The following is a 22,022-nucleotide window of genomic DNA, read 5'->3' on the forward strand; positions in this document are numbered from 1 at the left end:
AGGGTCAAGTAAGAGAACCTTAGTGCCATAGGAGCTTTTATTCAATATTTATTTTTTATGCATTAACTGTTAAATACAGGAATTGCCATACCGGAAGGTAAATAATTGACTATGTTAAGCTGAATCTATGTTTTCCACAAAAAATTAGAAACATAATGTGAAAGGGAACAGGTTGGTTATTATACTGCTCATAAACTTCTCTAGGAGGAGAGTTTCTATTTCATTTAGAAGACAATTGAAAAGTAAGTAGTGTCTCTAATTTATTATTATAAAACAAAACCATAGGGCATATGAATAACTTAGTAAAACAAATATGTAGATAAACAATTTTGTACAAGAAATTTATAGCCCAGTTCAGACAGTATTGTTAACTTTCTTGTAACACATATGGGGCGATACTGTAAATTTGAAGAAATCTTGTCAGTGCTGTGTAGGGGACTGTCTAGTAAGAGGCCTTCAGATAGGATTCTGGAAGGAAAACGAATTGCCAGATAACAGATGTAATTTGTGGTATAAAGACTGGAATGGAAGATGAAAACAAAGAGATAAGGAGTCTGTTAAGGAGAAAGCTCGAAATAAGTAGTAGAACCGACACTTTCCACAGTATGTTAGTAGAGTAGAATTACTCTGGGTATTCCTGAAAATGAGAGGAATTTGAAGCTGAAAGTAATAAGCACTAATGAAAGCCTAGAACTGGAAAGGACAGTTGAGAGGGGAAAAAAATATGAAGGCAGACTGATACGGCAGTTGAGATGGATGAGGCAAAATATACGGATGTGGAGAAATAATATTCTGATGAGGCTTAAGAATGAAGTTTCTAGAAGTACTGCAAACAGAACTAGAAAGGAACGAAAACATTTTTACATAAAAGAGGAAAGACCAGACCAACACTGATAACTGCATGGAAGCTGAGCATATGAATGACCAGTGGGAATGCACAATAGTGAATGGTAATAGGAAAGGAAGGACATGACAAACTTTGGGAAAAACGCAGGATTTTTTTTCCAAGTTGAATTTGAGTATTCTTGAGAGACAGCTAGGAGTCTGAAAGAAAGTATGCTGTGTGTCTGACTACCTCCAGAAGAGTAGCTGAAACAGAAGAAACGGAATAAATCGCTCAGTGAGAATATAAAGAAGAAATATGAGAGAATCATAAACAAAAGTGTAGGAACTATCACTGAAAAAAGCAGTGGCTGAAGTACAGCAAATTTAAGAAACACAGGGAAAGTAAAGAAAGGAGTGACCTTTGTATTAAGGAAACAACAGTAGCTTAACTAAATGGGTATTTTACTTGAAAAGACGTATCTAGGTCTCTAGGTAGTATGATACTGGATATTTCCAGGGTATTAGCGATACCTAGAAGAAAACGGAAGCTGTTGGTAGGCTTACAGTGGATTTGCTTTTTGTTTTAAAGAGCATATAAAAGCCAATTTGACCAAACCTTTAAGTAATTGGATACGAAAACCTGAGTTTTTGAAGAAGCGTGGTACTGAGAGGAAGTTACTCATTTTGAAGAAAAAAAAAATGGAAACTAACAAAATGTTTTGTTGTGGTCTCCTACTCTGGCAATGAAAGCATCAGAAAATTGATTGGGTCTTCATCTGTGCAGGCTGATTAAAGCATAACCCTATTGTCTGGAACAATATGGAAGGCAGCTAGAGGAAATAAAATCCACAGAAAACAAAACACAATCAAAAAATATACATACATATCAAGATATTGATGTCTTATGCAATAATTACAATGAAATATTAAAACACAGAAAAGAGTCACATGTGAAAACTAGTAAGATTTTGCTATTGAACAGCATAGCATTGTGACAGAAATTGCCAAAGAAATATAGGGGAGCATTGAAGATGCTGTACTAAGTCCTTACTCAATTGCTTTGACATGCATTTCAATCCTGATAGCATTTTTATTACGCCAAAGATTGTATTAAAAATGAAAAATTCTTTGTTTTTTTTCCATTTCTTCTTGATCAAAGCAGTGTAAGCTCCTGTTGAGTAACATTCAGAGAGACTTAATACTCAGTATATGTACACACGACAATGTTACATTCTACTAGAAATTTAGCTTAACTGTATGCATTTATAATGTTAACAAAGTCTTTAGTGAAATATTGTTTTTGAGCTCTTGTTTTGCAGGCCAAGCTGTGTCGCAAGAATAGAACTCTGCAGCACAACATGCATAATGTTATATAACTTGGAAGGAAAATTTCTTACCTCCAGCAACTAGCCCAGACTCTCCTAACTGAATTGCTACCCCAAAACCACCAAGCTTTACTGGGGCTGAATTTTCTTTTGAGGCAAGTAGTACACAGTGTGGCTGAAAAGACAAAAACCCAGACAAATTGTTATATTATTTGAGAAATACAATTTGCATTTTGGAACTATTTTTCATAAATCTATAAACAGAAGCCAGAATTATGGTTTTTTTTGAAATAACTTCTTAATTTCAGGTACTTTTTTTCTGGCATGGACTCTTTCTTCATTGGCTTCCCCTTCAATTGTTCCAGGCACAGCAAAATCCTTTCAGGACTTAACAGAAGTTAAAAGAATACGAAGTGAAGTCGCAGTAAAACGGAAAAAAATTAATGCCTATAATTTCTTACCTGGTATTACTTTTTCCCTTTTACCTTTCACCCTAAAGCCTTACACTGTTTCAATTCTCCAGAAGAAACATCCTGCCTATGATACAACTTGTTGGGAACATAAAGCACTATTTTGAGCCTTAATCACAGGATTCAGTGATCACTTTCCAACTGCAGGAAAAGAACATCCCTGTGATGTTTCTAATACGCTGAAAGTTGTTTCCCCCGCTGAGGGGGGAAATTGTTTGGGTTTCTAAACTGGATTCCAGGCACAGTCAGCCATACTTTTGATTTTCCAGTCTTTCCACTAATATGACCAAGGTGTAACATATAAAAATGGAATACACAATTTGGACAGATACTGACTGGTGCGGGAGAAAGAAACATATGCAGAAAATCTATTCAGTGTACTGCATCTATTATAGAATGACTTCCTGCATTTACTCAAAGCCTCTCTTTACAGTCAAGCATATTATTTGAAAGAAATTATTTAAAAGGAAGAATGTCAAGCCTGTTTACTGCTTCCTGAGAATACAGTAATGCTTAAATTACAAAACTAGGAACTCAGAATAGTGCAAAGGAGCTACAACAAGCTCAATCTGACTACCTGTAAAGTCATCATCTGTAACCACTCATGTTTTCTTTTACAAAGTTTCAGTTGCATGAGAACAAGCAGCTTCAAGTAAGAATCATACAATCATAGAACAGTTTGGATTGGAAGGGACCTTCAAAGCTCATCTGGTCCAACCCCCCTTCCATGAGTTGGGACATCTTCAACTAGATCAGGTTGCTCAGAGCCCCGAAATCTGCAGAATCGCAAAAAAGCTTGATGCCTAAGCAGATAATATGTTAAGAAAGTTAACAGGGAAATTCTAATTTCAAATACTAAGGAGAACACTAAGTCAAAACAATGTTATTGAGATGATCTTTAAACAGGCTACCTCATTTTAGGGCTTCAAGAATCCATTTTTAAATTTGCAATTTATGAATGTAATTTTCAGTCCATTACATCCTACTTAAAATAGTATTACGAGGTGGCATTATCTCTAAATTTCACTTCCGCCTGCTCCACTTAAGCTGCACACTTTGGGCACTTTCACATTCTCTCATTGCTGGCATTTGGCGTGAAAAAGATCAATCTCACATTTCTAACCCCAGGCAACAAGGAAGGTAGATGGGAGAACTATACCAACATAACCAAAACATAGTATTTCACTGTTGTGTTGATTTCTCTTCACCCTACACATTTGAAAAAGTGTCACTTTTTCCATGACAGTATTAAAAAGAAGACAGGCAGTACCAACATAATTGTCGTCCAAAAAGGGAGCTACTGACACTGCTCACCAGAAACAAAGTTTCTGAAAAATTAAAAAAACTACTCCAATTCATAGTGAAACTCAGAGAAAACTTTATTATAGAAGCTCTCCCAGTAAAGTGCAGCTTGATCTGTTCAACAGCCCGAGTTTTGCTAGTTAAAATTATCTTTTTTTAAAAAAGCAGAGTTGCAACACTAGTTAAACTTCCCCTTGTTGCTAATTGTAATGTGTCAGCTGATTCTCACCACTTTCATAGAGAAGCTGGTACTTTAGCTTTCTAATAAGAGCAGTTGCGGGTTACTCCTCCCTGACTTCACCAGCGCTTTTGAAAATCAGCAGAAGTTCTTAATACATAAACGGTAAGTGGCTTCTTTTATACTTAGACTATAATAGAACAAAATCCTATTAAAATTATTTTAAGTGCAAAGGTACTACTGACCTTCAAACCCTTTCTCAAAATATACCTGTGTTCAAGCATGCCTGCTTGCTTACAGATGACAAAACTTATGGTAGCAAAAAGTTATGTTTCTAAGAGATATGCAATGTAGTAAACTTTTGTCTCGCATTGACCTAAAACTTGTCACTATTTATGCAAGTCATGATGCCAAACATTTTTATAAAAAACCAACATAAACAAGAAATTATAGTAGTATGTAAGTTTCAAGATGCATTTGAAAGCATCATGTTTTTAAATCAAACTGTTAAAAGTACTTCTTCCCTGACAATATGTAATGGCAAATATGAAAACATAAATATTTTTAAAACTGCTAACATACTGTATAAATTTAAAGCAATTGTAAGATCAACCAACACAGGATGTTAAAATATTTTAGACTGTCCTCTAAGTAATTCAGACTTTGTATGTACATTAGGTCTTATTAAGAATTTTACCTAAAGTGCTGCCATTTTCAGTGCTGTAGCTGTATCACACATTTAAATAGAAATTTGCATGTTTAAGACCTAGTGTGCAAATGAAAAAACTATTTTGAAGTTATATATATGGCAGTGTTTTGCTGTTTTTTTCTTGTTACTGTCGTTGGACAGCTAAGTTCCGAGTACCAAAACCAATTCTCAACTTTTTGTGAGATTTGCCCCTTTAAAAAAATTTCTAAATAAAATTATTTATGGAATCTTTTATTGTTATGACATACAAATTGAGAACAAATCTGTATCATTACTAATGAGTCTTAACAATGCCTCTAAACAGCTCATGGTGATTCTGCTTTCCTAACCACACACTATTTTGGTTTTCCTTCTTTGGTCAAAGGTGACTTTTATCTTCCAGATTGTATCTTCCTGTTCAAAAATAAACTGACTGAAATTAAAGACCTGGAAATCAAAACAAGGAAAACAATAAAAACAAGGAAGATGTGAAAACAATCTGTTACTGCATTAATGTGATTTCTGGCTAGTATTAGTTTCTTTGTATAATATTGATTTGTGAACAGTCAAGAAAAGGGAAAAATATTTAAATTTATGAGAAGATACAAATTATTAAAAACAAGCTACTGTAACAGTACTGACTCACAGCATTACTTATAACAGATTACATAGCTAGATATTAATTGACAATTGCTTTTCTAATTGCAAATGAGTGACCTGCACGTGAGAGATCCTGGGTACTTATTTAAAATGAAGACTGATGAGTTTAGAACTGTTTTGATAGATTTCTATGTACTTTGTATCAGCACTTAGCTATGCTTACCCATTTTTGTATCTTAATTTAAAAGTTTCCTATGTCAGAAAGACTAATCCTAACACCAGACCTTTAAAAGATTATTTGTACTTATAAATAAAGAAGTTATCTGAGTATTTGTACCATCTGTTCTTGCCTAACTTCACATGAAGAAAAACAGGGAACTGATTATTCTAGACTTATATTTTATCAAGATATTTGGCTAAACGTCCTCCTTCTACTCAGCCAGAGTTGTAACTTGGTGCATTTACTTTTTTTTAGTTATTGTCTTTTATATTACATGGGACTGTGCACAATAAAGGAAGTAAACACATCAAAAGGAATCAATGGCAATTTAATTCTTACAATTTCTCTTTGCATTCGTACAGAACATATCCTTACAAATGATGGCTGCAGCTTCATCTGATTTGCTGACCATTCTTCCACATGAGGAAGTCTTCTGGAGTAACCAAACTAACCGAGCCATAAATGCCTCGGAAATTCAAAACAATGCCAGCTGCCCCATAGATGACAACTCACTGTCAGTCACTTTGATAATTTTTTACTCTATTATTTTTGTCGTTGGATTGGTTGGAAATATTATAGCCCTATTTGCTTTCCTGTGCATTCATCAGAAACGGAATTCTATCCAAGTTTACTTGCTAAACGTAGCTGTTGCAGACCTTCTGCTGATCTTCTGTCTTCCTTTCCGAATACTCTATCATGTTAACAAAAACACGTGGAAGTTTGGACGGATTTTGTGCAAGATTGTAGGAACTCTGTTTTACATGAACATGTATATTAGCATAGTACTGTTAGGACTAATTAGTCTAGATCGTTATATAAAAATAAATAAGTCTGTGAGGCGTCCTAAAATGTTAACCACCACACGAAGTATACATATTTGTTGCATAGTGTGGGCACTTGCACTAACAGGATTTATAATAGTAGTTGCACCATCTTTCTTTAAGAGAGAGGACAGCAATTCTACCATGTGCTTTCATTACCGAAGTAAACAGAATGCAAAGACAGAAGCCATTATAAATTATATTATTGTAATTATTTTTTGGATAGTTTTCTTCCTTTTGATACTATCGTATGTTAAAATCGCCAAGAACCTTCTGAAAATTTCAAAGAAAAGAGCACATTTTCCGAATGCGGGAAAATATACCCAGACAGCAAGGAATTCCTTCATTGTCCTCCTCATTTTCACCATCTGTTTCGTTCCTTACCATATATTCCGATTTGTCTACATTACATCACAGTTACAATATCCATCTTGTTATTGGAAGGCAATCATTCACAAATGCAATGAGGTGATGCTCATATTTTCATCTTTCAACAGTTGCTTAGACCCAGTTATGTATTTCCTAATGTCCAGAAGTGTCCGTAAGACTGTATTCCAACTTATTTGCAGAAGACTTCATGGAGATTCAGGCCTAGCTCTGGAAAGCACTTCAGAAATAAAGCTTGGACAATACACACAAGAGCGATTATCTACTACTACTCCACACTCAAGTTCTTTAAAGAAGAAGTCCCTGATTTGATTGTTTAAATGAATGGATACTAGTTTCTCTGTCACGCCACAACATCAATTGAAGATTACCAAACGCTATACCATACAGTGACTAATCCTGCCTCTTTCTTCCTGTTCAAAAATGAGAAGTCTTACTTCTGTTTGTGAAAACGAGAAGTTGCTTTTTGTAAGTATTTTGCTCTTGTTTATCCAAGAAAACAAAACAGGAAGTTCTCAGACATCTTCTGCTGGATTAAACTAGAACACTAACTCTTAAAGGAGATTTCCACAACCGGGTGTGAACCTGTATAAGGCATCTTGTATATAGACGTTAATATTACCAACTTGTATATGTAAATAATAGATGAATTTTGCAAAAAGTAAACTGTGTCCTATTCAAAAGAACTATATAAACCATTACAGATTTTATGTAATTCTCTAATAGGTTTCAGAGATCAGCATTTGGACTACATTCCAAGGAAATATTTGTGGAATTAGCAACAAGTTGCTTAAAAATGAGGTGAAGAGTATGACTGCCATTAATTCAGTTATAATTACAGAAGATACACTTAGTTTTATTAAAACAGCAAAATTAAAATATTCGAGCCTCCTAAGCCCCTTATTATATTTTCAACATCTTAATGAATGTCAAGGTCAAACATCTGAGGAAAAGTAAGTAATGTTTTCGGAAAACTGGAAATTAAAGAAGGAGAGATGACATACAGGTATTTTCAGTTACTTAAGATTTCCTTCAAACTCTGACAAATTTGGTGACTGCAGCTACAGAAAGTAGTTCAACAAGGAAAACACACTTGCAGGACTGAGCATAAAGAGCAGAACAGGAAAACCAGCTCTTGTGACCAACCTGATGCACCAGCTCTGATCTTCGCTCAGGCTCAGTCACTGCTCTGCTTATGGATTTCTGAAGACACGTATTTCAGCTGCGTGCTTCCTCCCTGGCCTTGAGCTTCTCTTTTCACATGATTAAAATAATCTTGATAATGGCTGATGCTATGTAAATAGCAACGTAACAGCAATGTCCCATAGATACAACTACATTCTCAGATTAAAACCAAACAGGTTTATGTATTTAGGCACAAACAAAAATGTCAAACTGTAACATTGTTTAAAAAAAGGGGGCTGAACATGGGGGTTGTTAGACCAAAGACAAGTAAAGAGGCAGTTATGCCAAGAACAACCGAAATATCTGCCATGACAGGCCAGAAAGGCAAATGAATTAGTCACCTGATGTTAAACTCCATAAAATATTTATTATCCTGAATGCATAGAAGCAATACTGCACAAGTGAACTGGTGTAAAGAAGTTGATTATAATACAACTACCAGTACCTTCTCGATGGATCATGTGACTTTTAATGCCAGGTGTGTCAAAACTTGAGGATTTTTACTAATTCTGTACAATATGGTAGATTTACAGAAGCTACTCATAAAACTCTTATTGAACAAAGTAAACATAACACTTCAGCTATGTTAGATATAAACTTAGTTTAATTTTTGTGTGATTTTACTCCATTCAGTTTTGATGAAACTGGGTATAAACATATTAAATTACAGTGACCGGCCAAGGGTGAGGTTTCCTCATCTTCAAGAGACAGATTCTTACAGGCCTTTAATTTTCATAAAGTATGATGGTAACTGCAGTTTTTCTTAAACATTTCAGCATACAATTAAGATATTTGTACAATAATTTCTGATTGATTCTCACAATAATTTTGTTATATTTTTTTCATGATCTTTTATCAATTGTCTTGTCATCGTATTATATGTAGACTGAAGCAAGAACTGTCTTGGCTCTGTACAGCACAAGGAACAGCATGTTCCTTGTTCTCTACAATTCCCCTATGCAATACAGTAGTTCTACATAGTTACATCAACTCTGTTAAATATATCAGAGCTTATAAACCATCATTTCACAAGATATATATGTTATCTCATCATTCTTTCATGGGCTGTATTTCTTCTACTGTGAGTAGTTGATAGATGACTGTCATCATCAGGCCGGGGTGGGGTAGGGAGCATGGGACAGGATGAACATAAACAAGATGGTGAGGCTTGAATTCTGAAGTTCTTAGGAAGGTCTCTTCAGAAGATCAAGTACTAGTACAAGGCTTCAATGCTACAAATGAAATTGACTTTTAAAGCCAAAGGCAAATAGAAATGTGTTCCACAGGACAAAAACCAGGCCACCTTAGTTATCTGGGCATGCTTTTGTAAATTACGTAACATTTACTTGGTTACTATAATATCATTTTGTAAGAAACTAAATAAATAGAAGGACAACAGGAAAAAAAATCTTGCAGTACAAGATTCTGGTCCATTCATGTGAATAGTATTACATGGGCTTTTTTGCTTTAATAATTTTGACAGTATTTTCTTCAAGAGGAAAGCCTTAAATGCCCATACGTATTTGCATTGACCAGATCTGTTCTACACGACAGCCATTCTTCATAGATTGTAGAGAAGAAGCACCATATCAGTAGACAAGATTTCAGAAAAAGCAGAAGAAATACCGAAGAGTAACACTTTCCCAGGGCTACATGCTATAATGCACATTAAAATGTTTCTAAAGCACTTCAATACAGGATTATCTATTACTTAAACAGCAAATATGACCCAAATCTTTTAAAGAGATTTCAGAAGCTACAGTCTAATGTTTGCATTGGGCCAATCCACAGCACCTATAAAGACAAATAAAACACGACAAGCTTGGCTGTATAATGTACCCAAGTGAAAAGCAAATAGATTTGTTTGAAGGAAGATATGTATCAGAAAATAACAGGGGAGCTGTCCGGAAGAGCTGAGAAGAACTGGGATAAAGGTGGTATGGTATACTTGGACTTCAGCAAGATCACTTACTAAATGCTTTAAGAAACCCTAGGATGTTAGAAGTTAATTCTTGTTTTAGAACTGGTTAAAAATCAGAAAGAAAGCTTAAAAATAAATAGTCTTTTTTCTTTATTATATTTTTCAAGAATATGCATAAGGATACATTTACAAATATGTTGAACACTACAGTCCAGAATGAGTGAGAGTAAGGAGTCAACAAAGTTTTCAAACACATGATTATTCAGGATAGTCAAACCTAAAAAAGTTCAAGATAGAACTCTATTGCTCAACAGCAATAAAACAGCATACAGACTGTGAAAACTAGGAGGAAAAAACTGTTAAGTCATCATTGTGCTATTGTATAACTCAGATGATACAGACTCTGTAATTTAGATCATACAGATTCTATACGGAACACATTAAGTAAATCAATTCTTCAGCTCAGAAATTAAAACCTGAAAGGAAGCACAACAGATCTATAATGTCAAGAATGGTATGGAAGAGGGGAATAGAATAACTATATACTCTTTGTGAGAGTGTGACATTAAGGGAGTAGCAGTTAGAAAACAAAACAAAACAACACACGCCCCAAAAAGCAAACAGACAAGTTAAAATACTTATGGATTTCCACAACTATGTAAACCAGTGCTTCATGATGTTTAAGACCAGATGTATCTATTGGGTCAAAAAGGGATCTGAAACCAGACAACACTGTCATGTGGGAAACAATTACTGCTGACCAAAAAAAACCCAAAGCAGGTATCTTTACTATTTTTCAAAAATATTTAATCTTAACATATTTTTTTTTCTGCAATCGATTGTCCCAACTTTGAGGGTAGAATTCCAGGCTCTATCAGGCTCTATCAGGTAGAATTCCAGGCTCTATCAATGAAGAGCAAACAGTCCTGGCGCATCTAGGGAGATCTGCTAAAAGTTACACTGTAACATGTCAAATGACCATATAATTAGTCACTTTAACAGTGTCTCTTACTTCTCGTCTTAGCAGTGCTTCCTGAGTACCAGTGGGGCCAACTAAAGTAACTATTTGAGTCTTCAGCTGAATTCCAACATGAAAGACTTCCTATTTATTCTTCTTTCTGTAAGTAAAACACATCTCAACACACATCTCCACATAACCTGCACAGACATCACTTCCTGTCTCTATTGAAATCTACAGCATATCGTCAGACTTCAGCTGGTACACCAAAATGCCACCTCTACTACTATGTAAAAAGGACCACAAGTTCTTCATTAGAATAAATACTAGTTACAAAATACATATAAAGTATTCATGCTGGCTAGTCACTTCTATACCTTTTAGACTTGACATTAATTGCTACATTGTCATACCTATATTCCTTAAAATGAATGGAAAATATAAGTCAAGAAACAAACCCCTTTGCTTGAAACAAGTTTATAATTTGAATCATAAACATATCAAAACACACCTGGCTTGAGTGAACAACTGCACTGGTTTTGTTTGGGGTACCAGAGTCAAATTTCTTCACAGTGTCTTATATGCAGTGATGTTTTGGGTTTGTGATAGAAACAGCATTGATAACACAGGGATGTTTTAGTTATGGAGCAGTGCTTGAACAGTGCTTGCACAGTGTCAAGGCCTTTTCTGCTCCTCACCCCATCCCACCACCCACTAGCTGGGGCTGCACAAGAGGCTGGGAGAGGACACAGCTGGGACAGCTGAGCCCAGCTGACCAAAGGGATATCTGAAACCACAGAACCTCATGCTCAGCAATCAAAACTGGGGAGGGTGTTTGCCAGGGCTGCCATTTCTCAGGAACTGGCTGCGCATAGGTCAGCTGGGCGTGAGAAAGTGGAGATTTCTGTATCACTTGTTTTCCTTGGTGCCATTGCTGTCCCCGCACCCTCGCCTTTAAACTTACCGAACTCTTTTTATCTCAAACCATGAATTTTCTCACTTTTACCCTACCAGCTCTTCCCCCCTCAGCCCATTGGAGGGGGAGTGGGTGAGCAGCTGCTTGGGCTGCAGCTGCCTAACGGGATAAAACCACAGCAACCGTTTCTGGCACCCAATGTGGGGCTTAAAGGCTTTGAGATAACAACATATTTGACCAGAGCGTGTTAGAGGGAGCAGTAGAAGAGGCAGCAGAGCAGCCACAAGAACAGGAAGAGACAGAAACCATAAACAAGTTTTCACACTTTTACCCTTCCGATTCTCTTTTCTATCCCACTGGAGGGGAGTGAGCAAGAGGCTGTGTGGGGCTTACCTGCCTATCAGGGTTAAACCACAACATCAACTTTCATTTTCACAGTGAAATTAACCGTAATTATGGTTTTAACCTGAAAGTTGTTATTTTTCATGAGGGCAGACAGTATCAATTGTTTTGATAGCACAACTTGGAAAAATGTAATTGAAAACTTCCCTCACAACATCAGTCAATGAAACCATAAAAGAGAAGCACAACTTACATCACTGATAAATGAGAGTCACATTATTCCTGGAACTTGAAAATTCACACATGGGTGCTTTGATTTAATGCTCTCTCTTGAAAGCACATGCAGAATCAGGGTGGAGAGCAGAGTTGTGTTGCACAGGACAAATAAAGCATATAGAAAAAAAGAACTCATTGATAATGTTCCATCAATCAAAAATACATTTTCAACGTATTCTCCATAGCACTGGGAACCTTCTGCCGACCTTTTTTCCATCTGTTACACTAAACTCCAACTACTGAGGGCTCTGTGGAATCCAAGAGAACAGAGAAGATGCTACAAAGCTGTCACCATTCAGTGCTTGCAGAGTGAACATGTGGGAAAAATCCTGGCATGGGAGCTGTTCACAGACATCACGAGAGTGAGAATAATTGGGGGGAAGGGATGAAGCTAGAAAAAGCCTTAACATTCAAACTGCAGAGTTGGAGGGAAAAGTGTAGAAATAAACACATAAATGGCAGAGAAGTGGCTAACTGTGCACCATCGTACTCCAAAGTAAGAAACAAAATGAGGAGAAAAAAACTAGAGTTTACTTATAAGCCTATGTTTCCACAAGCTGAATCAATTATTTAAATATACCACAATAATATATTCTGGTACATGCTACCTTCAAAAGTTATCTTGTTTTTGTTTGTAAATGCTAAGTCCTGGTTCCTTTATCATAACGGAATTCGTTTTGCAGCCACAACTCCCCAGCTTGAAGCCAACAAAATCTACCTTTTAAGTATGTTTTGCTTTTACTGCCACATTTTATGTTTTTATTTTTGCTTTATTACCTTTGGGTTTTCACACAAGTTTAAGAAGAACCTGGAAATCCCAAAACCCTTTAAACAAAAACATATTTAACTAGGAAAAAAAAAAAAACAAAATAATAATATGGTGCAGAAAGCTATTTGCCTATGTTGATCAACAGTGTTCATGTTAAAGACTGATTTCTGAAGTTAAAAGTAAAAATCATCATGCCCAATACTCAGCCACTGTTTTTTTTAGAAGCAAATACAGTTAGAGGTACCTCTGGGAGCTGCACAAAAATACCATTTGGGAAAAAACGTGATGTATTTAGCACTGAAGACCTGAAGTAGAAAAATGTTGGAAGATTATTTTTGTTAGTACTGTCAACTTCAAGCTAAGTTTTCCTGCTTAAAAAGACATTGTTTAGCTTGGTTTTTGTCTATGTAAAACAGCTATCCAGGACCTGTGAAACACTTTGCATATTTCATGACAGGCAAAGAACTGAAACTGTGGGAGCAATATATCCCTAACTCTATATCTCTAAGTATGCCACAGAGTTATACTATGTACACTTGTAATTCATCAAAAAACAAAAAAGCTTTCATTCTAGGTCTATTTTGCTGAACCACAAAGGCAGCTCTTAAACTGGTGAAAAATCATTACTGAACAACAAACACAAACCCAGCTCAAATCTGTCAAATATTTGATTTTCACTGATCCAGCATAGCCTCAACTTGGGTAGATTTGAACGTGAGCTTAGATTATTTTGTTTTGATGAGCACTTCTTAAAATATTAAAAACATATACTGACTATAGCTAAAATGCTCCTTACATCAAGCCAGGAGAAGAACTGCACACACTGGGTGACCTCTGCATGGAAAGCTGGAGAACTGGGAGAGAGGGACGACAGTGCTCTGCAACAATTCTCCTGACACAGATGTCCAACTGCAAAGGGTTATTGTGTAGTGCATGCATCTTAAGAATTTATGCAGCCAAGAAAACGTCCAATTTTCATGTCTAAGAAAAAAAAATCCCCAACAACATTAAGCACCAAAAGGCAAAGTTCCAGGCAAGCTACTTGGTAAACGATTTTTCTGGAAAGAAAATATGAATTGCACTTGTGTAGCACCCAGTGCATCTTAGAGACTTACATTGGTATTAAATGCCATACAGCAGACCAAATTCCAAGTACCTGAATTTAAACTTCAAGTTAAAGGCTGCTGCACGTCTGATGCATGCTATATATTTATTCAGTATGATTCATTCTCAGCATCCACAGTAGCCGTACCTAGGGTTGCACACTTTTCTGTGCCCTATCCTCAGCAGTTGCCTTCCATCCTTTGAGAGGCAGACACTGAGCGCATCTCTCGGGCCTTCTGCAGCACGGAGACCGCCAAGACTGCTACAGGAGCCAGTGGTAACTGAGCTACCACCTTCTTTCATACTACAAGAAGCAACTGCTGCCAACACATTATATATACTCTGTTGTACAGCAGGAAGAGCCCAGTTCCCATTTGGTTTGTGACAGGCACAAGGAGATATGAGGTTGACTGGGCTGTCTCCTATCATCTCAGGCAGGTGGAGGGGAAAGGAAATGGCCAGGCAGCCTGCAAGTGGATCACCCTGTCATAGATTACATTGCAGGCTACGTATGGCTTATAAATGGCTGGCTATAGATCCTTCACCACTGGTAACTTCCCTGGTTTTGTGCCTTTGGGCCATAAAATAAGTTATCTGCATAGAATGGCAAAATGCAACTATGCTGCTTACTGGCACATAAACTCTAGTAACATGTATAAATTAGAAAGTGAAAATGGCTTAAGAGTACAGAAAATACAAATCATTGAGGCACAGAATGCACGTGAAGGTCATTATGAAGAACTTAGAGTGAATTGCATAAAAGATGCACTTGCATTATTTGAATATAATCAAATATATTTTAGATAAAATATGCCATTTATAAGTTAGGTGGATGGAAATAGTTCACTGAGGTGCTTACTATAGCTTAGAACTAACTGTAACTTTACTTATTTATTTTTATCTTATAATATCCCATTCCTTTGTTACTCATCTCACTGATCAGTTCCAAAATGAAATCTGATAGACTGTAATTCACTATAATAATCTATTATAATACAGTAATTCAGAAAAAAATGCCACATCTCTTCCTACAGCAAGAATCATGGTCATCAAGTTATAAATACTACAGGCTACAGTTAATAACCAACCAAATAATAATAATTTAAAAAACCCCTGCTAACTGGAATTGGTCACACCATTTTTTGGCGTGTCTCCTCTTAGCAAATTTCCAGTCTATGCATTCTTGTGTCTAAACCTGGATGGAATAACATAGTAACAAGGACTTCTAAGACTACTTAAGAAACTATTAAATTTTTAATTAATACAAGACTCTTTCTGTTAGAACAAATTTTAATATAACTATACATCTAAAAGCAGAAAAAATAAAAACAAGGTATAACTACTCTAACAGGAACAAAAACTAAAGTACATACAAACTAACGACAGCATTACAAACTAATTACTAATACTCCACAGGCAGTTTCCCTCGCATAAATTTAATGTTAAATTACATAAACTATGTAGTCCAAATAGGCCAGTATGTATGCCCATCATTTTAGTAAGAAACTATAAAATACGACTGAACAGTAAAATTGACAGATGATCACTGAGGTGGATTCTCACAGTGTATGCTCAAAACATCAAGGAAATCTAACAAAAGGAGAACCTTACCAAAATTGCAGAAGTTTTTATATGGTATCACATCTGTTCTCATAAAGCTATTTATTTATAGCTGACGAAAAGCCGTATCTGACAACCACAGCTCTATCAGACAAAAGGAAATTCAAAGGTCTCAAGTTCTGCAAAACTAAACAGAGTTCGATGATCTGTGATCAAATCTTTCCTGATTTGTATAAAATATTGTATTTCTTGGACACAGCCAGTTTTCCCCAAGTGATGCCCAGAATGCATCAGCTGTAAATTGCTTCCACACAATCCATCACGTGACTAGACATACAAGATGTGATCATTTGGTCCTTCGTATGAGGACAGATATGGATACAGTGTTATTGCATGGGAGCTTCAGGAACAGATAGTTTTGTGGGAGCTCTTGGAGCTGAAGAACGGTTAAATGTCATTGAAAATACAAATTTGCAGGCAGAAAACAGCGGCTTTCTTTTTCCTCACTCTGAAAACTGGGCAGTCCTAAAGAAAATGACGGTAACAAACCCTCCACCCCCCAAAAAAGAGGAAATAACTATATAAAGGATTTCAAGGTGTCTCTGTGCCATACCTACCTGACCAAAGGAACATTACAATCACTCTCCCACACCATCTCGTTCTTTTTGTATCTCTAATGGACCTGCATCCTGATCTAATTTCAAAGTCTTTTTTGAAAAGACAACATCATCTTGTCTGAACTCTAAATGCCTCACTGCTCTTTGACACTGTAAAAGTGTACATTCTGAAAATCTGCTTATGTCAGATAGATATTATTCTTAACCGTACTTTGCAGATTCAAATATCATCCTTTTCATTGCAGCATTGGAGATAAAAAGGACATCAGACAGAAAAATTTCCTCTCTGCAAAGGAAGGTGCGTGCAGCTTGCATAGGTAAGCTTAAAACTACTGCTTGTTTTACCTGACAAAATTTGGGCATTGGCACAAAAATGACCATTAGACTTCTAAATGACTGAATTCAACAATTACTTTGTGAATTTCATTTATTGTAATAAAAGAATTAATACATTTTTGTTCAACAATCCATATGTGACTTAGTGTACACTAAAACGCAACAGCTATAAATGTTAGTTTAATTTGCAAGTAGTTAAACATAGCCTACAGCATTATTTTTAAATACGACTTGTACAACTTTTTGCTATCTAATCAGCTTGGCGCCTACGTATTTTTATCATAGCTACACAGAATCCTCTTTGGTATCTGAGTTCATTTACTTATAGCTGTTTGAAAAAAAAAAAGAAATATTATCAATCTGTAAGTTTGAAATCAGTTAATTTTTTCAACATAGAACAAAAGCTAACTAGGATACACTTCATTAAAATAGTATCGTTACAACAATAAAATGTCTCTTCACTACAGGTTAGTAAGTTGAAATGCCAGTTTTTATATGCAGCCATTGTATAGAGCTTCAGTTTCTTATTTTCAGGATAGAAACAGAGAAAAGATTTAAAACAACTTGGAAAAAAGATATTGCAGTTTTCAACTACCATTTAATATGTTTAGAAATACAGACTGAATTGTTTATGCAAAATGTACATCTAAGATTAGAACTCTGAACAAAGGGACATTAGATACAGACATCAACACAAAATAAACACATCTACCCAGATTCCTGCATGATGCACAGTTTAATTTGAAATTAAATGGAGGCACAGGATACTCCTCTGCATTTCTGCAATTAAAGTAATACCTTGCACTTATTTTGTTTATTTAACTTAAAATAGTCTAGAAGTGGTTTCTAAAGTACGTTACAGATGTTCCAGAAGACTGAGGAATAAACTGAGACCACACAAGTTTTTGCCAGACCCTAGCCTGAACCTTCCATTTCCTCATTTATTTTATTGCATTCTATGTATGTAAAATCTTTGGGGTTTAACACCAGCCAACTCTTCTTCACAAAATCTGAGTGGAAGAGAACACCCAAACATTAACCTCACGCAAACTCCAGACAATAAACCCAGAGGACAAACAGCAGTTAGCAACTTTGAAAAGTCAGGGAGAAAAAGGAACAGTTACATTAGGAGAAAAGACTAAAAGAGATGTTAGATGCACATTTCAGAAGAATAATCTTTTTAATTGTGTTTCAGCTCTGACCAATTTTTCAAGATATACCGGCATAAATGAGAAATTCAACATGTCTTCTTCAGCCATCATTAGCTACTACTGTAGTTCTACCAGTCATCTACTCTTCCCTATTTCCTGCTGGAATTTTTGGGAATATTCTCGCTGTCTGGACACTTTCAAGGGGAGCACCCACAAAAAGAACACAATACATTTACCTGGCAAACCTTGTCACTGCAAATTTACTTGTATGTAGCACAATGCCTTTTCTGGCTGTCTATTTTTCAAGAGGGTACCAATGGACTTATGACTCTGTAGCATGTAGTGTAGCAAATCACCTTGGGACTCTCATTATGCACGTCAGTATGTATGTTACAATTATAATTTTATGTTCAATCGCTCTAAGTCAGTATGCAACACTGAAGAAAAACAGTGATGCACAATATTCTCAAGCAGTTAATGAAAACTTTTACAGATGTGTACTTAAAAAGTTTCGTCAGCCAAAATTTGCTAAATATTTGTGCATCATTATATGGCTTACTGTGCTCTGCATAACAGCAACAGCTATAACATATAATGTCCTGGAAAGGACTATGGAAGAATTTCAAAGATGCTACAACATGAAGGTAGAAGCTGGTGAATTTACTGCACTGATTGCGGCTTCTCTTGCTACTGCGTGTTTTTTTATATCTTTTATGACGGTTTTGTTGTCATACTATTGTCTTACCAGACATCTGAGTAAAATACAAAAAACCAGCTGTATTGGAGAAAAACATCTAATTTACAGTACGGTGAAAAGAAATATTCTTGTCATCCAAATGATATTAACTGTCTGCTTTCTTCCATATCATATTTTTAGACCAATTTTTTATGTATTGCTTACAAATAATGACTGCCCAATGTTAAACTATCTAGTGGAAATTAAAAATTTCCTTACTTGCCTTGCTGCTGCTAAGAGTAGTTTAGATCCAGTCATAACCCTTCTGCTAGATAAAACATTTAAGAAAAAACTGTATGGCTTGTTTACAAAACCCACACCAGAAGAATCCCAAAATGTGAGGGAATAAAGAAAGTTTTTAGTAGAATATAAGTAACAATAAACACATTCATTACCTATAACCAGACTTTGATACAAAATAGTAAATATTTAAATAAAATATTACTTGTATTTTGTTTTAAATGATCTTGCTTGCTACATCAGCAGTAGCCATAATAAATCTCATGTGTATATCCAAACGAATCCAAGCAATTTATACAGTGAACTGTGTAATACTCCTTTATCCATGCAATGCAAAATCATTTTCTGTTTGACTGACAGACAGTGATTTCTACCTTAATAATCAAGCAAGAAGGTAGCAACTAAGCTGAAGTAATCAATAAAAGTGTCCCAGGTTTTGCACACAGGTTTCCCTTACAAAAAAAGCTAAACAAAGCACAGATGTTTTCTATGGAATGGGTTAATCACGTATCAAAGGCTTAAGAAAGCAGCCACAGAAAGCTCCAAAATGCATTCAAGATTAGCATGTATTTTTTGTTCAAGAGTGTTTGGGTAGAAGGTTGATTTTTATTTTTTCCATGGGGAATGCACCATAAGGTACCTAAACTCTTTAGTGCATAAAGAAAAGTTCTTGATGATAACTTATTCTAAAGTTACTGAAAATATTACAATTTACTTTAGCTATGTCCATCATATCAGGGTTTTGCTATAGTAACTGTTTTTTTTAGGAGTAAAAGTGTGTTAAGAATTTACACATTTTTTTTGTTCTAGTCTTCACAGAAAAAACTTTACTACAGGTTTGTACTAAATTAGCAGAAATATCAGATTTAAGATTTAATTACTTTAGAGCCCTGCTCTGACAACTCCTATCATAGCCACAGTGTTAACGAAATTACATCTGCAACAAGGTGACCCTGAAGAGAAAGATTCAATGGTGACTCATATCCTGCAAAGGTGAAGAGGAAGAGAAACTCTGATGGCCTAGGATTTTACTTGATGTTTGAGAAGAACAGGTTTTATCCATGCTGTGTTGCTTCCTCAGGAACCATTTTCGTTGCAGTCTTACCCACAGCTGTCACATTCAACAGCTGAGGCACTGGCTTCCTTATACGTACGCAAGCTTGGTGTACTCAGGCCACTGTACTCACCCCAAAGTGCCACGTACTTATTCCATTTCAAAGGTGGATTAACACATGCTGCTCCAGAAGGCACCTCCTTCACAACAATGTTCAAACCCAGACCATTTGCAGAAGAGTGCAAAAAGCACAAAAAAAACTATAAATTGCAACACAGTCGAATGTACAATATCCAATGAAGAAAAAAGGACGAAATGCAGTTATTTCTAACTTCTGGCACTACTTATAATTGAAAAAGAACCTAACAAAACAAATTACTGGAATTTCCATACTCCTAGTCTAATCTTGTGAGGGAAATTCTATGGTTTAATTAGGAACGTGTAAATCTTTATTATTTACTGGTATACAAAATATATTCAATGATAAACATTTAATAATCAGTATGAGAGTAGTGCAAAACAGGATTTCTTTTAACTGTTGAAGTTAGAATATTGTGATGACTTAAGGTAGAGATATCAATTATTCTGTATAATTTCTGTAGAAGACACTTAAGATTACATAACAGTCTTTTCCCTTCTACAATCTTGTCTGCAACTAAGATCAAGAGGAGTTTATTGAATGTAAAACGTGCTATAAAATACTAGGTATTCTGAGAAGTCCCACCACTCACTCAAAAGTTCACAAGGAAATCTCGTGAGCAATTCTGCCTTCCCAACCTTGCCACTGAGTTCCATGAGTCCACTAAATCGACCTAAGTGCCCACAGACACAAAAGAGTAGGTCTTCTCTAGGAGTGACCCCAAAACAGCTCCTTCGTGTTCTGCAGAAGCTAAAGATGTAAGTGAAAAAGACAGAAAATCACAGGAATGTAGTATTTTACTTAATACAATGTTACCTGTGATACTAGAATTTAGTGACTGCTTCTTTAGCAGGATTCTCATGTGATGTTTAGCACAAGACTTATGGAAAAACATGAAGTAGGCAGCTTCAGGCTCTAGCTCTACAAAACACTGCAGGAAAGTTGCTCTGTGAACACAGTTGTTGAGCATGGGAAACCCGTTTGTGCGGGTGGGTGTTCGACCAGACAACACAACCAAAGGCCAGCTACCCACTGTAGGACTGAACAGAGCAGTTCAGGTCCTCCAGATGGCATGGTGATCAATAGCTGTAAGTCTGGGTGAGCAAAGCTGTTCATTACCAATGTGTTCTTATAATTTGTATAGGACCAAACTGAGAATCTGCTACTTCTGTCCTTCCTTAAATACATTTTATAGGGAACATATGTGCAGCTGTTAGGATATCTCAGCAAAGTGCCTGCCTGTGTATGTTTTTCTTAATACAGAGTTTTTGATGGTAGCATAGACTTAAGCTGTTCTTTCTCCACTTTTCTAGTCACAACCACTTGTTCTCCAGTGCTGCATTTATCAAAAAGGCAGGAAAACAGATGAAACTTTGTTAAAGACCCTTAGCAAGATCTCACTCCACCATTTCTACATAGTACCAAAAAACTGATATATAGAATCATAGAATGGTTTGGGTTGGAAGGCACCTTCAAAGGTCATCAAGTCCAACCTCCTGCCATGAGCAGGGACATCTTCAACTACATCAGGTTGCTCAGAGCCCCATCCAGCCTGGCCTTGAATGTCTCCAAGGATGGGGCATCTACCACCTCTCTGGGCAACCTGTGCCAGTGTTTCACCACCCTCACTGTAAAAAATTTCTTCCTCATGTCTGGCCTGAAACTCCGCTCTTTTAGTTTTAAACCATCACCCAATGCCCTGCCTGTTTCCATCCTTCTTATAGGCCCCTTTTAAATACTGAAAGGCCTCCATAAGGTCACAGGACTCCAGGTGGAGTCTCATCAGAGCAGAGGGGCAGAATCACCTCCCTCAACCTGCTGGCGCTTTCTCTTAAACTCTCATTATTAGATAATAATGAAAGTATTTTGTTAATATAGTCATTGAAACTGATGAGTGGGAGA

General features: G+C 36.1%; 2 protein-coding genes across 9 annotated transcripts in view; one reads left to right on the top strand and one right to left on the bottom strand.

Annotated features, from left to right (window-relative positions):
• CASK (calcium/calmodulin dependent serine protein kinase) overlaps positions 1–22,022 on the bottom strand; it is a 206,381-nt gene that overhangs the window by 92,726 nt on the left and 91,633 nt on the right. For all 4 annotated transcript variants that reach the window (XM_082046510.1, XM_082046509.1, XM_082046508.1 and 1 more), the window contains exon 6: positions 2,223–2,325. In XM_082046510.1, the coding sequence (XP_081902636.1) occupies positions 2,223–2,325 (103 nt within the window). The remainder of the gene's footprint in view (positions 1–2,222; positions 2,326–22,022) is intronic.
• LOC309436909 (putative G-protein coupled receptor 34) lies at positions 4,151–20,026 on the top strand. Of its 5 annotated transcripts, none has more exons than XR_014183429.1 (4): positions 4,151–4,265; positions 5,971–8,479; positions 10,947–11,042; positions 16,710–16,781. XR_014183429.1 is itself a non-coding variant. In XM_082046575.1 (4 exons), exon 4 carries the CDS (start codon positions 18,029–18,031, stop codon positions 19,034–19,036), a length of 1,008 nt encoding a protein of 335 aa, XP_081902701.1. In that variant the 5' UTR covers positions 7,127–8,479; positions 10,947–11,042; positions 16,710–16,781; positions 17,996–18,028; the 3' UTR covers positions 19,037–20,026. The 5 variants fall into 5 exon arrangements, 2 of the variants coding, with proteins under 2 accessions (XP_081902700.1, XP_081902701.1); XM_082046575.1 differs by lacking the exon at positions 4,151–4,265 and adding an exon at positions 17,996–20,026 and having other exon boundaries at positions 7,127–8,479; XR_014183430.1 differs by lacking the exon at positions 16,710–16,781 and having other exon boundaries at positions 5,971–7,284; positions 10,947–10,966.

The sequence above is a fragment of the Streptopelia decaocto genome (genome assembly GCF_964273445.1).
Source record: "Streptopelia decaocto genome assembly, chromosome: 1".
In the NCBI taxonomy this organism is placed as follows: Eukaryota; Metazoa; Chordata; class Aves; order Columbiformes; family Columbidae; genus Streptopelia; species Streptopelia decaocto.

What these genes read in the sequence shown, in the direction of transcription:
- LOC309436909 (XM_082046574.1), top strand. Translation starts at nt 5,986, where the DNA reads ATGATGGCTGCAGCTTCATCTGATTTGCTGACCATTCTTCCACATGAG.